The 13,187-nt window shown below is 41.5% G+C and overlaps 1 protein-coding gene across 4 annotated transcripts in view; it reads right to left on the bottom strand.

Moving 5' to 3' along the window:
• Positions 1-13,187, bottom strand: part of LOC311234362 (serine/threonine-protein kinase 36-like) — a 58,760-nt gene that overhangs the window by 10,807 nt on the left and 34,766 nt on the right. For 3 of the 4 annotated variants that reach the window (XM_084321517.1, XM_084321516.1, XM_084321518.1), the window contains one exon: positions 3,107-6,152. The exons of the other annotated variant lie outside the window; for it this stretch is intronic. In XM_084321517.1, the coding sequence (XP_084177643.1) occupies positions 5,152-6,152 (1,001 nt within the window). In that variant the 3' untranslated portion in view covers positions 3,107-5,151. Of the gene's footprint in view, positions 1-3,106; positions 6,153-13,187 lie in introns of those variants that run through there. 4 annotated transcript variants of the gene reach the window in all.

The following is a 13,187-nucleotide window of genomic DNA, read 5'->3' on the forward strand; positions in this document are numbered from 1 at the left end:
GACCGGGTAGCGGTCTGGCGTGGTAGCATCGTTGAGGCGTCTGTAGTCCCCGCACGGTCTCCATCCCCCGTCCGCTTTGGGCACGATGTGCAGCGGCGAGGCCCAGGGGCTGCCCGAGCGTCGGATAATCCCCAACTTCTCCATGTTGGCGAACTCTGACCTAGCGACTGCTAGTCTGTCAGGGTTGAGCCGGCGGGCCTTAGCGTACACGTGAGCTCCTTGAGTCTCGATGTGATGCTCGACCCCGTGTTTGGTGGTCGCGGCCGAGAACGTGGGCTGTGTCAAGCCGGGGAACTCCCGCAGTAGGCGTTGGTACACGTCACCTTCTGCGAGCGAGCTGGCCAGCCCGCTGTATACCACTTCATCGCGCACACATGTCAAGGAAGCATATGTCTGGGCGTCCACCAGGCGGCCGCGCCTCACGTCCACGAGGAGCCCATGTGCACAGAGGAAATCCGCCCCGAGTAGTGGGAACGAGACGTCGGCCGTGACAAACTCCCACGTGAACTGCTGTCCCCCGAAACACAACTCCACGGTCCTCGTGCCGTAGGTGCGGATCGGGTTACCGTTGGCGGTCGTCAGTCGCGGACCCCCCTCCCCGCCGGCGGTGTCCTCCACCGTCGCCGGTAGGACGCTCCTCTGTGCTCCGGTGTCGCAGAGGAATTTTCGACCGGAGAGTGTGTCCTTAATGAAGAGTAGCCTGTTCGACGTACCTGCGCTCACGGCCGCTACTGGGCGCAGGTGTTGGCGTTTCCCGCACTGACAAAAGTACAAGGCGGGCGGCACTTTGTTGCTTTCGCGCCGAAGCGTGCATGGAAATAACACAGGCCTGTGTCATTATTGCCGTCGGCCGCGGCGCCTCTCTCCAATCCTCGCCCCTCCCCCTCTGGGCATGTGCGCCCGTGTCGGGGCTAGCACCTCTGGGGCTAAGTGCTGTGTGGCCAGGTAGAACCGGTCCGCCTCTTCTGCCAGAGCACGGGGATCCACAATGTTTGGATTGGCCAGTGCCGTCTGTACCCGTGGCGGCATGTGTCTGAGGAACAGCTCTTTAAATAAAAAGTTCAGCTGTTCGGCGCCCAGTAGGTTCAGCATCATCTCCATATGCTCCGACGGCTTGCTGTCCCCCAAGCCTCGTATATCCAGCAAGCGTCGGGCACGCTCAGACTGTGACAACTCAAAAATCCTGAGTAGGTGCGTCTTAAACGCCTCATATTTATCCTGGGCCGGTGGAGCGGTAATGAAGCCTACCGTCCTCGCCGCCGTAGTGCTGTTCAGACTCGAGACGACGTGGAAGTATTTTGCATCGTCATCCACGATCCCCCGTAGGGCGAACTGCGCCTCCGTCTGGGCGAACCAAGCAGCTGCCGACTGCTCCCAAAACTCAGGCAGTCTGAGAAAAACACCGTTGTTTGCCATGTTTGTCGTATTCTCCGTCTCGGAAACTTCTTCGAGACTAATGTCGGGGTCACCAGTGTAGCGCTGAGAGAAAGGAGTCGGAGGCGGTGTCTCGAAGTTAAACCTAATTCCTTTATTATTCATCAGCGTAACAACAAGTCGACGTAGTCGTGTCGACAGTAAGAAAGAATGCCGGTGGCAGGAAGTGCCACCCTATAAACCGTCCGGGGGGAACTACTATTCCCAACGAGTTCCGTGTGAATTATGTACAGTCACTACAATCTACAATTTAAATGTATCTAAATCATTCATATCATGGATCAACTCCAGACAACATCACAACTGATCTGGTATCTGGCTTTGTGGGAGAGAGTAGTTCATTTTCACAAATATTGATTTAACTTTCTTACACCGTGGAGAAGTATTTTTTTTTATTTGATTGTTTTGGGTTACTCACGTTACTTACCTGGCCGCTAAACTTTTTTCTTTTATACACTCTGCCAAACGAACCCTTGCCTACTACCCCCAGCACATGGTATGAGTTAATACCAGCTAGTAGACATCTCGAAACCACAAGAAAACAAAGACCACAGAGGTTTGATTGAAAACTTTATTAACAGATTGCAGAATGGGTACAATACAGTACAGCTCAATACACACAATTGTTAAGGGGATGCAGACCAGAGAAAGACTTTAGTCTTGTTTACATCAGGGTCCCCCGTTTTAAATTCATCAGGAGATGAATATAGGTATAGGTAATATAGAACAAGCACAATGACAACGTGTGGCTCGCCTCATTTCTTCTGTTGCTACTTGCCAAAAGAAAAGTAAACAAACATTGCTAAGCAAGCGGTTAGTGACGTGTGTGAGTTCAGTCAGTCCAGAAAACACAAAACCACACAAGAAACACGAAGGAAAACTTATATATTCGTGTTTGTATTTATCCTCATGCATGTCTTTCTCCGGGTGTAGAGGTTGGTGTTTCCTCGGATCCGGGTTTGGTCCCTGATGTAAGCCCCAGAATCTCCAATCAGTTTGACAGACCCATAAACCAGTGATTTGATCGTCCGGCCCTGCAGCGTCCTGCAGGCCGAGACTCTCAGATCCCCATAAATCTGATAGGCCTGTCGGATATAGAGACTCTGATGCTTTCTCTGTCCCCCCGTGTCAAGGTCGCTAAACTTGATGAGAGTTGCAGAGTTTTTATTTTATTTAGCAAGCATATAGTGATAATCATTTCCTAGTAAATCTATAGTCACTTGGGAGTGTACAAATAGTGTTACCATTAATCAAATAGCTGATGTCAGGAAAAAAAACCTTAGCTCCGAGTTAGATCAATTACAAATGTTTGTCCTCTTTGCTTCTACTTTAGAGCAAACATGGACATTTTTACATAGTATACCTAAGATATATACATAATGAATGAAGTATTTCTATGTCATGTGTCTCCCCGAATGACAATAATACTATATATTATTCTCCTCGTAAGATGAGCTGAAAAGTCAAGTGCAGTTTTGTAAATCTAACATTTAGAAAGTGACAAAATACTATCTGAGGAGCTAAAAAAGTGACAAGATACCATCAGAGGGAGAAGTATCTTCCAAAACGGCCAAAACCATGGTTCCAATACAACGCTCAACCAGGTTTGTAGCTAAAAGAATATTCGCTTGTGGCTTACCAGTATTAGGAAGAATAACGAGAAGAGATGGTCCAGTTTAAAAATTAAGTTTTAATTATAAAGAGAAGTTACAAAAGAATGCACAATTATTATATAGTCATAGGATCTCTAAAGCAAAAAGGCCACCAGCAAAAAAGAAGAGTTCCCTCTTTTCACTTTGCAGGGTGTTTTATAATACTGATCTCGTCATAACATTACACACCCCGTTTGTCATAGTACAATACCAATCAGCGTGCATGTCCGGAATTACATGCCTACCCCTAGTTCTGCATCATAGCAAAAACTTCGTACTTATTGGTTTTGAAAACATTGAGGTCATTATCAACCAAACGGCACACAATCTGTAAAAAAGAACCACTCCCTCATCCAGTCGTTACTGTAACTAGGAAAGTAACAGATTAATTATGCTGTGGAAAAACCCCTAGTACATACATCACTGTCATAAGTGTGCATTTTGCACTTAGTCTGAGTTTTACAGAAAGATATATATATATATACATGTGACAATATAGTACACATACTTAATCATTGGTTCATATGTTTATACATCACATATGTAGTTAAAATGTATAAAGGCTTCTCCCTCGGCAGTGTGATAGGAAAGGGTTAACCAGGAGTGGTTCCCTTCTTCTCCCAGACGTTCAGGGTCATATGCAGAGGGAGTGAACACTCGCTGAAAATTACACATTCCAACAGCTCCCTGCATTATCAAAAGGTTTTTTCTATCCATGTTTTAGTGTATATAAGATATAGTATAGTTATACAGGTTACAGTTATAGTATACAGGTTTACACAAGTAGGGAGGAGAAATATATTTAAAAAAAAAAGACACTCTTCATAATCACTGACTTTCAGCTCGGCGCTTAAATCAGAGGCATACTCATTCTTTTAACAAGCTAATCTAATACACTGATTTAAACAGATATATGTTTAATTTTCAGGGTTTCTGGAGTAGGGCTTCACATGGTGGTGGGACCCTCTCCGTCTTTGCGCGTCGCTTGGTCGTCTAGTATTCTGGTACCCCGACCAGAATCTAGCAGGGGGGAGAAGGAGCATGTTTCCTCAGGTGTCCGAGAGGTCATCATTCTTTGGTCACGCTGTCTGTGACCTTTGACAGTCCCAGAGTCCAGTCTCTCTGGAGGATCCGGTGGCGGTGGTCTGGTTCTGGAGACAGTGTGGAGAGAGGCGCGCTGCACGGGTTCTGGAGACGTTGTGGAGAGAGGCGCGCTGCGCGGGGCTTGAATGAACCGGAGAGTTCGAACGATCATAGTGATACTGTGTGCGTGCGTGTACACAACACGTGCTTTTGGTGGTTGTGCTTAGTGTAGAACAGGATTAACTAAATACTATGGATGACTGTAGAACAGGATTAACTAAATACTATGGATGACTGTAGAACAGGATTAACAAAATACTGCGGATGACTGTAGAACAGGATTAACTAAATACTGCGGATGACTGTAGAACAGGATTAACTAAATACAAGAAATGCAAAAACAAACAAACAGGGTGATATACAATGGAACTAAATTAATGACAGGATAATCAATCAAAACGGACAGATGAAGTAACTTCAAAGTGTTTCATAACCATCTAATGGGGAAGACTATTGAGTTATATTGTTATTACCTGCATTGCTTTTACCCTTCATATTCTCTGCATTGCTTTGCGTCTATGTTATGCTCATTTTATATCTATTTTTACTGCCGTGAAGCACTTTTATCAAACTCTTTTGACAGATCTATAAAGAGATCATCTTTATAGATATAATTTTATGAGTGGAACTCTTCCAATACTGGCTACAGCAGGTTTCTCTACTCTAAGAATGTTTTGACATTTCACTGAATCTTTTCTCCCAAGTGGATTTTCGCATGTTTTCTCGAATATTCTAATTGACTGAATCTCTTCTCACACAGACCACAATGATGTGGCTTCTCTGCTGTATGGATTTGCTGATGAATCAGAAGATGTGTACTTGTCGTAAAGTTCTTCCCACACTGGTCACAGAAGGAGGCTTCCATCCTGTGTGAATTCTCTGGTGTTTGCAGATTACTCAGATGACTACAGCTCTTCCCACACTAGTCACAGGAGTAGGGCTTCTCTCCTGTGTGAATTCTCTTGTGCCTTTTCAGATCAGCCGGTTGACTACAGCTCTTCCCACACTGATCACAGGAGTAAGGCTTCTCTCCTGTGTGAATTCTCTCGTGCCTTTTCAGATCAGCCGGTTGACTAAAGCTCTTCCCACACTGGCCACAAGAGTAGGGCTTCTCTCCTGTGTGAATTCTCTGGTGTCTTTTCAGACTATGTTGCTGAGTAAAGCCCTGTCCACACTTGTCACAGGAGTAGGAGTAGGGCGTCTCTCCTGTGTGAATTCTCTGGTGTCTTTGCAGACTAATCAGATGCCTAAAGCTCTCTCCACACTGGCCACAAGAGTAGGGCTTCTCTCCTGTGTGAATTCTCTGGTGTGATTGCAGTCCATTCAGATGACTAAAGCTCTTTCCACACTGGCCACAAGAGTAGGGCTTCTCTCCTGTGTGAATTCTCTGGTGTGTTTGCGAATGATCTAGCCGACTAAAGCTCTTCCCACACTGGCCACAGGAGTAGGGCTTCTCTCCTGTGTGAATTCTCTGGTGTGTTTGCAGATTAATCAGATGACTAAAGCTCTTCCCACACTGGCCACAGGAGTAGGGCTTCTCTCCTGTGTGAATTCTCTGGTGTGCTTTCAGACTCGATTGCTGAGAAAAGCCCTGTCCACACTGGTCACAGGAGTAGGGCTTCTCTCCTGTGTGAATTATCTGGTGTGATTTCAGATGATGTTGCAGAGTAAAGCCCTTTCCACACTGGTCACAGGAGTAGGGCTTCTCTCCTGTGTGCATTCTCTGGTGTTTTTTCAGACTCGGTTGCTGAGAAAAGCTCTTTCCACACTGGTCACAGGAGTAGGGCTTCTCTCCTGTGTGCATTCTCTGGTGTAATTTCAGATTCCTCTTTGAACTTAAGCTTTTTCCACACTGGTCACAGCAGAGACCTTTTCTTCCATCCAAGCCTCTTGGTTTCTTCCCAGGCCTGACAGGACACCTATCTGGATGGAGATAGTGATGGAGAAGAGTGTCAGAGGAAGGAGAGAAAGATAATTGGTTATTATATTCAGCTTTAGTTTCTATGGAAGAGGTTTATAAATGGTATTAGTGCTGTCAGGCGATTAAAAAAATGTATCTAATTAATTACAGGATTTGTAATTAAATTTGAGCATGGTGTTATTCAGTTATATTAAAAAAAAATTAATTGATATTCTCATTTGGTTCATTACAATTTACTCAAGCCTAGTAACAAGACACAGTATTTCTGACACTGGGAATACATTCCCTGAGATCCATAGATGTCCCTAGAATCAGATACCAAGAACATGCAAATGGACCATTGAAAAAAAGAAAGTCTGTAAATGTTTATTCTACGTTCTTATGGAATGAGTGCATTTTTTTTTAAATAATTTTTTTGTTCATTTTCATAACGCAATCATTTGCTGTGTAACTAATTAATTGTATCTTGGTTTTATAGTTTAAGAACAGTGTAGTCCAGAGTCATCTACAGTTATAGACTTAAACCACTTTGTTTCAAGCACCAGTTAGTCAACCGTTTCTGGAGCAGGAGTGGTTATCATTAGGGATGCACGATAATTATCGGGCCGATATCAGCAATTATGACGTCATCCCGATAAACCCGATAACGTTATTAATAGCTCCGATAATATAATATATTTTTTGGTAAAAAAAATGCGGTGTGGGTGAATTTGGATGAAGTGCGTTTGTTTTGACTGTCGGCTCCTCCCGTTTTGCCAGTACTGTGGTACGACTGATAGCGTGTGGTTTAGGAACAGGGCGTTTTACACAAATCCAGCGCTCCCTCTCTTGGCTGTGACGTAGCCACGTACGTTTCTTGAAAGCAGCGCGGATGTCAACAAAGATGGCGACGCTAGTGGGGATTGTTTCAGAGGGGAAAAGTTTGCTTGCTATTTGTAATAAATGCAATGCAGAAGTTCCACGAGGAGGGAAAAGTGCAGCGGCTTGTGATACATCCAACCTAGCAGGTCACCTGCGGCATCACCACCGCTGCGATGGTGTGTTATTGTGTTAACTTAAAAGCCTGCGATGACGCAGGGAGCTAAGCAAAGCTAGCCCCTTTCATGGCTGTGATGCAACCCTTGGTTGAATACGCAGTCACTTATTGCTCCGTAGTAGCCAGGTTAATTTGCACCACCAAGGACTGCTTAAAAGCTAGCGGCTTGAGCCCTTGGGTAATTTCTGTCAAACTTCTTTAATTTAGCAAACGACTCGTCAATAGGTACAAGCGTGCTCGCGCCGTCGTTGTAGGCTTCTAACACCATCGCAGCGACCATCGCAGCGACCTGCTAGGCTATGTGTCCACTCAAAGCCTTTCTTTCAAGGCGGACAGCTTTGAAAAAAGAAGAAAAAAAAGCTTCGAGCGTCTTAGGTTGGATGTATTATAAGTTGTTGACGGGTTGTGAATTTTCATTTGGAAAAATAAATATGGTCACTTTATCAGTCAAAACTGTTGTCTTGGCTTTTGTTTCTGTTGTCTGGTTAGGTCAAAACTACAGGAATATACATTTAAGTTGGTGTTAGGTTATTGTCCTGGGAAGTCTTTTTATGTATTATTATATTGTGATATGTTTTGTTTCATGTTGGAAAAAAAATAAAAAAAAATTGATAAAAAAAACACATTTTTTTTTTAATACAATAAATATCGGTTATCGTTATCGGTTATCGGCTTGAGGAGCATAAAGTTATCGGTATCGGTGTTAAAAAATCAATATCGTGCATCCCTAGTTATCATGGCTATGGTTAAGGTCAGTTTAATTTAGTCCAGGACTGTCACCTTATGGATAAAATATTACATCACACTATGGGAATTTTCATATATCTGTAACAATATATATCATGATATTAATTATGTTCTGTAAATTGGATGAAACATTTGTCTACAAAATAACCACATAATCCATGACTACTTTTGAATAATCCAGAGTTTAAACTAAATACAAATTAAAGGCATTTTCTCTTTTTATTTGGAAGCAACGTTGAACAGAACGTGATGCTCATGTTTCTTACTACAGACCCAGAACAATGAACTGAATACCTCTTCGCCTACGACTGAACTCCTGTACATGGCACCAACACTAGGGCTGCAACTAACCATTATTTTGTTATCGATTCATCTAAACTATTAATTTACCAGAAAAACAACAATTGATTCTATATGCCATTTAATATTTTAAAATGTTTTACTAGTATCCTTATGCCGGCCCGCCTGGCATTTTCATCCGGCCCGCTGCCCCACCCAGGAGCAATTCAACTGGCCTGTGATAGAAATCAAGCACACCTTGTGCAAATGTCCCGACTTTAACACTTTGAGTGCCAACAACAAGAATTCTTGTTAGTTCAAGCCAACCGTTGAGTGCCAACGACGAGAAATAGCGCTGTTTAATCATTTATTTTATTTTTTATTAGCGATTTCCATTCATATTTCATCAATCTAGCCTCACGTTACCACTGGAACTCTCTCTGAGCTCCATTGGGAAAATACCGCCCCCTATCGTCTCTCCGGATGGTATTGCACCGCATTGGATTGGATTGATGGAAACGCATGGGAATTTTTTTTTCCGGAATCCACATTGTACTTGTCAGGCATGTAATCCGAGCCGATCCCAGTCATTGCCCACCATCAGAACAGCAGAGAATAAGTGTTTCCAGTACCCAGCGTTGGATCAATAAACGTGATCGATATTTGGAATGGCGATCAGGAATTGGAATAATGTTTATGGAGAACATCTGATCTGAGGTAAGGAATCTATTTTACCAGTCTTGGGATAATCAGAGCTATTTTCACAGATATATCAACGTGTCCCATATGTGTGTATGTATGTGTGATCAGGAAATAAGAGAATCGATTTTTCAGCCCGCTTCTATAGCGTGCATAAGTACACATATACTATCGATAATTTAGCGTTTATTTGAAAACGATTCATAAATAGGCCGAAAAATGACAACATGTTTTGTGTATTCCAGTGTATTCCAGTAAAGGGCGATTATCACAGAATCTTTATTTTTTTCTGAAACTTAAAAAAAACGACCGTTTTTCAAAATGGTATAAAACGGAAATGAACAGATTAAAAAACAATCAGTTTCGACAATGTTGACTGCAAACAAGTCAGTGATAAGCGACGGTCATATTAGACACAGCCATAATTTAAGATATAGTTTATGCGTTCACAAATGTGAGCGTTCTGTCATTGAATAGACCGTTGGCACGCAACAGGGTTCCTAGGCACAGCACTGCTGGCACGGAAAGTGTTAAGCAAACGCAAAGCGGTATCTGCACCTGCATCGTGTTTTTGTTGAATAAAATCCACCTGCTTTCATTGACTAGTAGAGGAGGACCCAATATTTAGTCTTCAGTTGTACCTTGCGTCTTTATTTACTTTTTAAGCTCGTCAGTCGTCTGTTTTCACTCGACCCAAGCCGTGGTTATTCGTTTGCATCCAATTTTACTTTATCAAGTGGATTATTGTTCATTCATCAGCCTACACTGTAAACATTTTTATTCTCACAGGAAATTCACTGTATTATTTTTCTACTTTAACACTTTGGACGCCGGAGCGATATGCGTGATGTGTTGTTAAAATAGGCATATTTTTATTTATAAGGCTATTCTTGGTTTGCTCCCATCATACCTATGGATCTACATTCTTTAGAAATGTATGGGACGTTATTGTGTTTACTCCCAGGACTTATTCCTACCATCTGTCCCTAAAGCCTGTACTGAATTGGGAAAAGGGGGGTTTAAGTATGTTGCTCCCTCTACTTGGAAACAGTTGCAAAATTATCAGAATCTTTGGTAGGTGGTCTCATTGGATGCATTTAAAGTTATTCTTAATGACTTTGAGGCAGGGACATCTGGCTGCAGATGTTTTGACTGATTTATATTGCCCCTGTATGAACCCAGATGTCGATATTTTTTTTGTTGGTACTCTTGTTTTTTTTTATCTATTTTTAGTGCTGCTTATAGTTTTTTAATATGTTCCCTCTGTACAGCACTTTAAGCACTGTTAAAGCACTTTATAAATAAAGTTGGATTGGATGACTTGTGATGAATATTTTTTTATTCTGTAGTTTGTTCTTTATTTTATTGTTAATTGTTGTTGTATGTTTTTATATCTGGTTTTAGAGTCAAACACAGTACTACATCAGGCATCCCTCTGGTTACAAATTATATTATCTCAGCATTAGATAAGAAGAAACACTGTGCTGCCCTCTTTGTAGATTTGTCAAAAGCCTTTGATACAGTTAATCACTACCTGCTTCTAAAATCTACCATTGGCTTGGATGGTAATGCCTGTGTCTGGTTTTGGGATTATCTATCTTCTAGGGCGGCGTCAGTGTGTGAAGTTGGGTCAAGCCAAATCTGAATTTCTGTCCATAACTATTAAAGGTATGCCGCAAGGTTCCGTTTTGGGTACCGTCCTTTTTACGATCTAAATCAATCATATTGTTTCTTCTTTGTACGGATGTAATTTCCATTTGTATTCTGATGATACAATTGTGTACTGTATTGCTGATTCTGTTCAGTTGGCCATTGAGAAATTGCAGCTTTCTTTTGATGCTCTTCAGGAGGCCCTTGTTAATCTTGAATTATTTCTTAATGCTAGTAACACAATATTTATGTTGTTTTCAAGAGCCAGAAATATTGCGCTTATAGGGATGGCATCGACGAGGGTCCCCGCCCCCCCCGTTCATGTTCAATGCTGGATTAAGTTGGACACACCATCGCGATCAGTATTTGGAATGGCGATCAGATAATTGGATTATTCTTTTTGCAGTACATCATAGACAAGGTAAGGACTATATGTTATCAATCTTGCGTTGATCCAATAAATTTTTCCCCGCGATCGGAGCATGTGTCTGCGGTGTGTGTGTGGGCCGTGTCCCGTTGGTGGCAATCAAAGCATAGAAAAACGACCTCCCCCCCCACCCTTTCTTGCATGCATGATGAAACATAATACCGATAATCTAGCATTGATTTCAGACACAATTTATAATGAAATGCAGTAAAACGTTGTTTGGCGTCGTTTCCCGGGATTACACAGAATCACTCTAAAACTATACTCATATTCACCACGGTATAAAACGGAAATGTATGGATGAAAAAATTATCTGTTTTTTGCATGTTGACCGGAAGAAACTCACTGACAATCAACTATGTTATTAGATCCATAGCTATAATATTTAATATAGTTTTAGCACTGCAAACACCGGCATTTATCCCCATTGAACAAAGCGCTGGCACACAATGGCCATACGCCCACAGCGACCTCTGGCGTCCAATGAGTTAATGCTAGTAACACAATATTTATGTTGTTTTCAAGAGCCAGAAATATTGACTTTGATAATGTGCAGGTATCTACTGTGAGTGGCTCTTGTATAGAGAGTCACTGAGTATAAATATCTTGGCCTGTGGCTCGACCGCAAATTTACATTTAAGTTCCATGTGGATAATCTTGCCTCTAAACTGCGACAGAAAATTGGTTTCCTGTACAGAAACGGATCAAATTTTCCTCTAATTAGTAGAAAAAGAATTGTTGTTCTATCATTTTGAGAATATGGGCTAGAGCAGGGGTGGCCAACCCGCGGCTCGCGAGCCGCATGCGGCTCTTTGCCCGTCAATGTGCGGCTCTTCCATCCACAAAAAAAAATAAAAAAAAAATAAAAAAAAAAGATTTTTTTTAATTTTTTTTTAATTTTTTTAATTTTTTTTACTTTTTTTTTTTATGTCACTCATTCCATAAGGACGTAGAATAAACATTTACAATTTTTTTTTTAAATGGTCCATTTGCATGTTCTTGGTATCTGAATCTAGGGACATATATGGATCAGTGTCAGAAATAGTGTGTCTGTTACTAGGCTTGAGTAAATTGTAATGAACCAAAGGAGAATATCAATTCTATTTAAAAAAAATATATATCTTTGACTGTAAATAACACCATGCTAAAATTGACCAGACCTGAAAAATCTAAGCAAATGAATAAAGGGAAGATGATTAAACAGAAGGTTTTGTAGATACAGTACTGAATTCTGCCATCTTTTTTATAATGTAAATTTCTCCACCATTCTTCATCATATTGCAACACCGTTTTTTGCAAGACGTTCACAGAAAGGTAGAGAAACTAACTGCGTTCTGTTTTATGGCAATAACGTTCAGGTTTGTGGGAGATAATCCCAAAAAATAAGAGAAATTAAAAAGTAAATCCAGAAGTCAGATGATTGACAGGGGCTGGGTAGGGTAGTTTTTCGAAATTTGAAAGCCCTGAGTCTCTTCCTTCAAAAGACTACACTCACTTTTGGCTGTGCCACTTCCTCCTGTCAATATGCGCCGGTTTCCGACTCAATGCCCTGAGATTTCTATAATCTTATATTTCACTAATAACAGTTAAAATAATTGGTAAACAAACATAATGCTGAAAATATACACTTTTACTGTATATCTCGGGCTTTAGAGGTTAACCCTGTGAGGCCCAAATTAAAAAGAAATTAGCAACTTCAGAGGCCAGAGGGTGGGACATATAAACACATTTACTATCAAATAGCATTGTGAGGCTGAACAACAGGACCAATTGACTATACATGTGCTTAAAGGGGAACTATCTTATAAATGGCTTTTTTCAGTGTTTACCATTGTTTCTTAGCTATGTGGACTTATATTAATAGGATATATGTCTCTAATTCTCATATTGGCGAATTCTTCCAATTCTCCTCTCACAATATTCACCCTCACTGAACTGAGTCATCTGAAAATGTGCATATCTGTGATGTCAGAGATTTCTCAGCTGCATAATAATGTGGCAGTTGATGTGGCAGTTGGCACCAGGCCACACAGTGGTTGGAGCCCAGCCTCAAAACGGTTTGAGGTAGAAAAATGCGGTTTTTAGTACTTGATTAGAAATACAAAACAATGCATTTAAAAAAAAAAAAACCTAGGTGTTCCATAGACTCACAGGAATTGTGTAAAAGTGCCCAAATAGTGAAAGAAATAGTAAAATAGT

Source organism: Notolepis coatsorum (assembly GCF_963971535.1).
Source record: "Notolepis coatsorum genome assembly, chromosome: 1".
Taxonomy (NCBI): Eukaryota; Metazoa; Chordata; class Actinopteri; order Aulopiformes; family Paralepididae; genus Notolepis; species Notolepis coatsorum.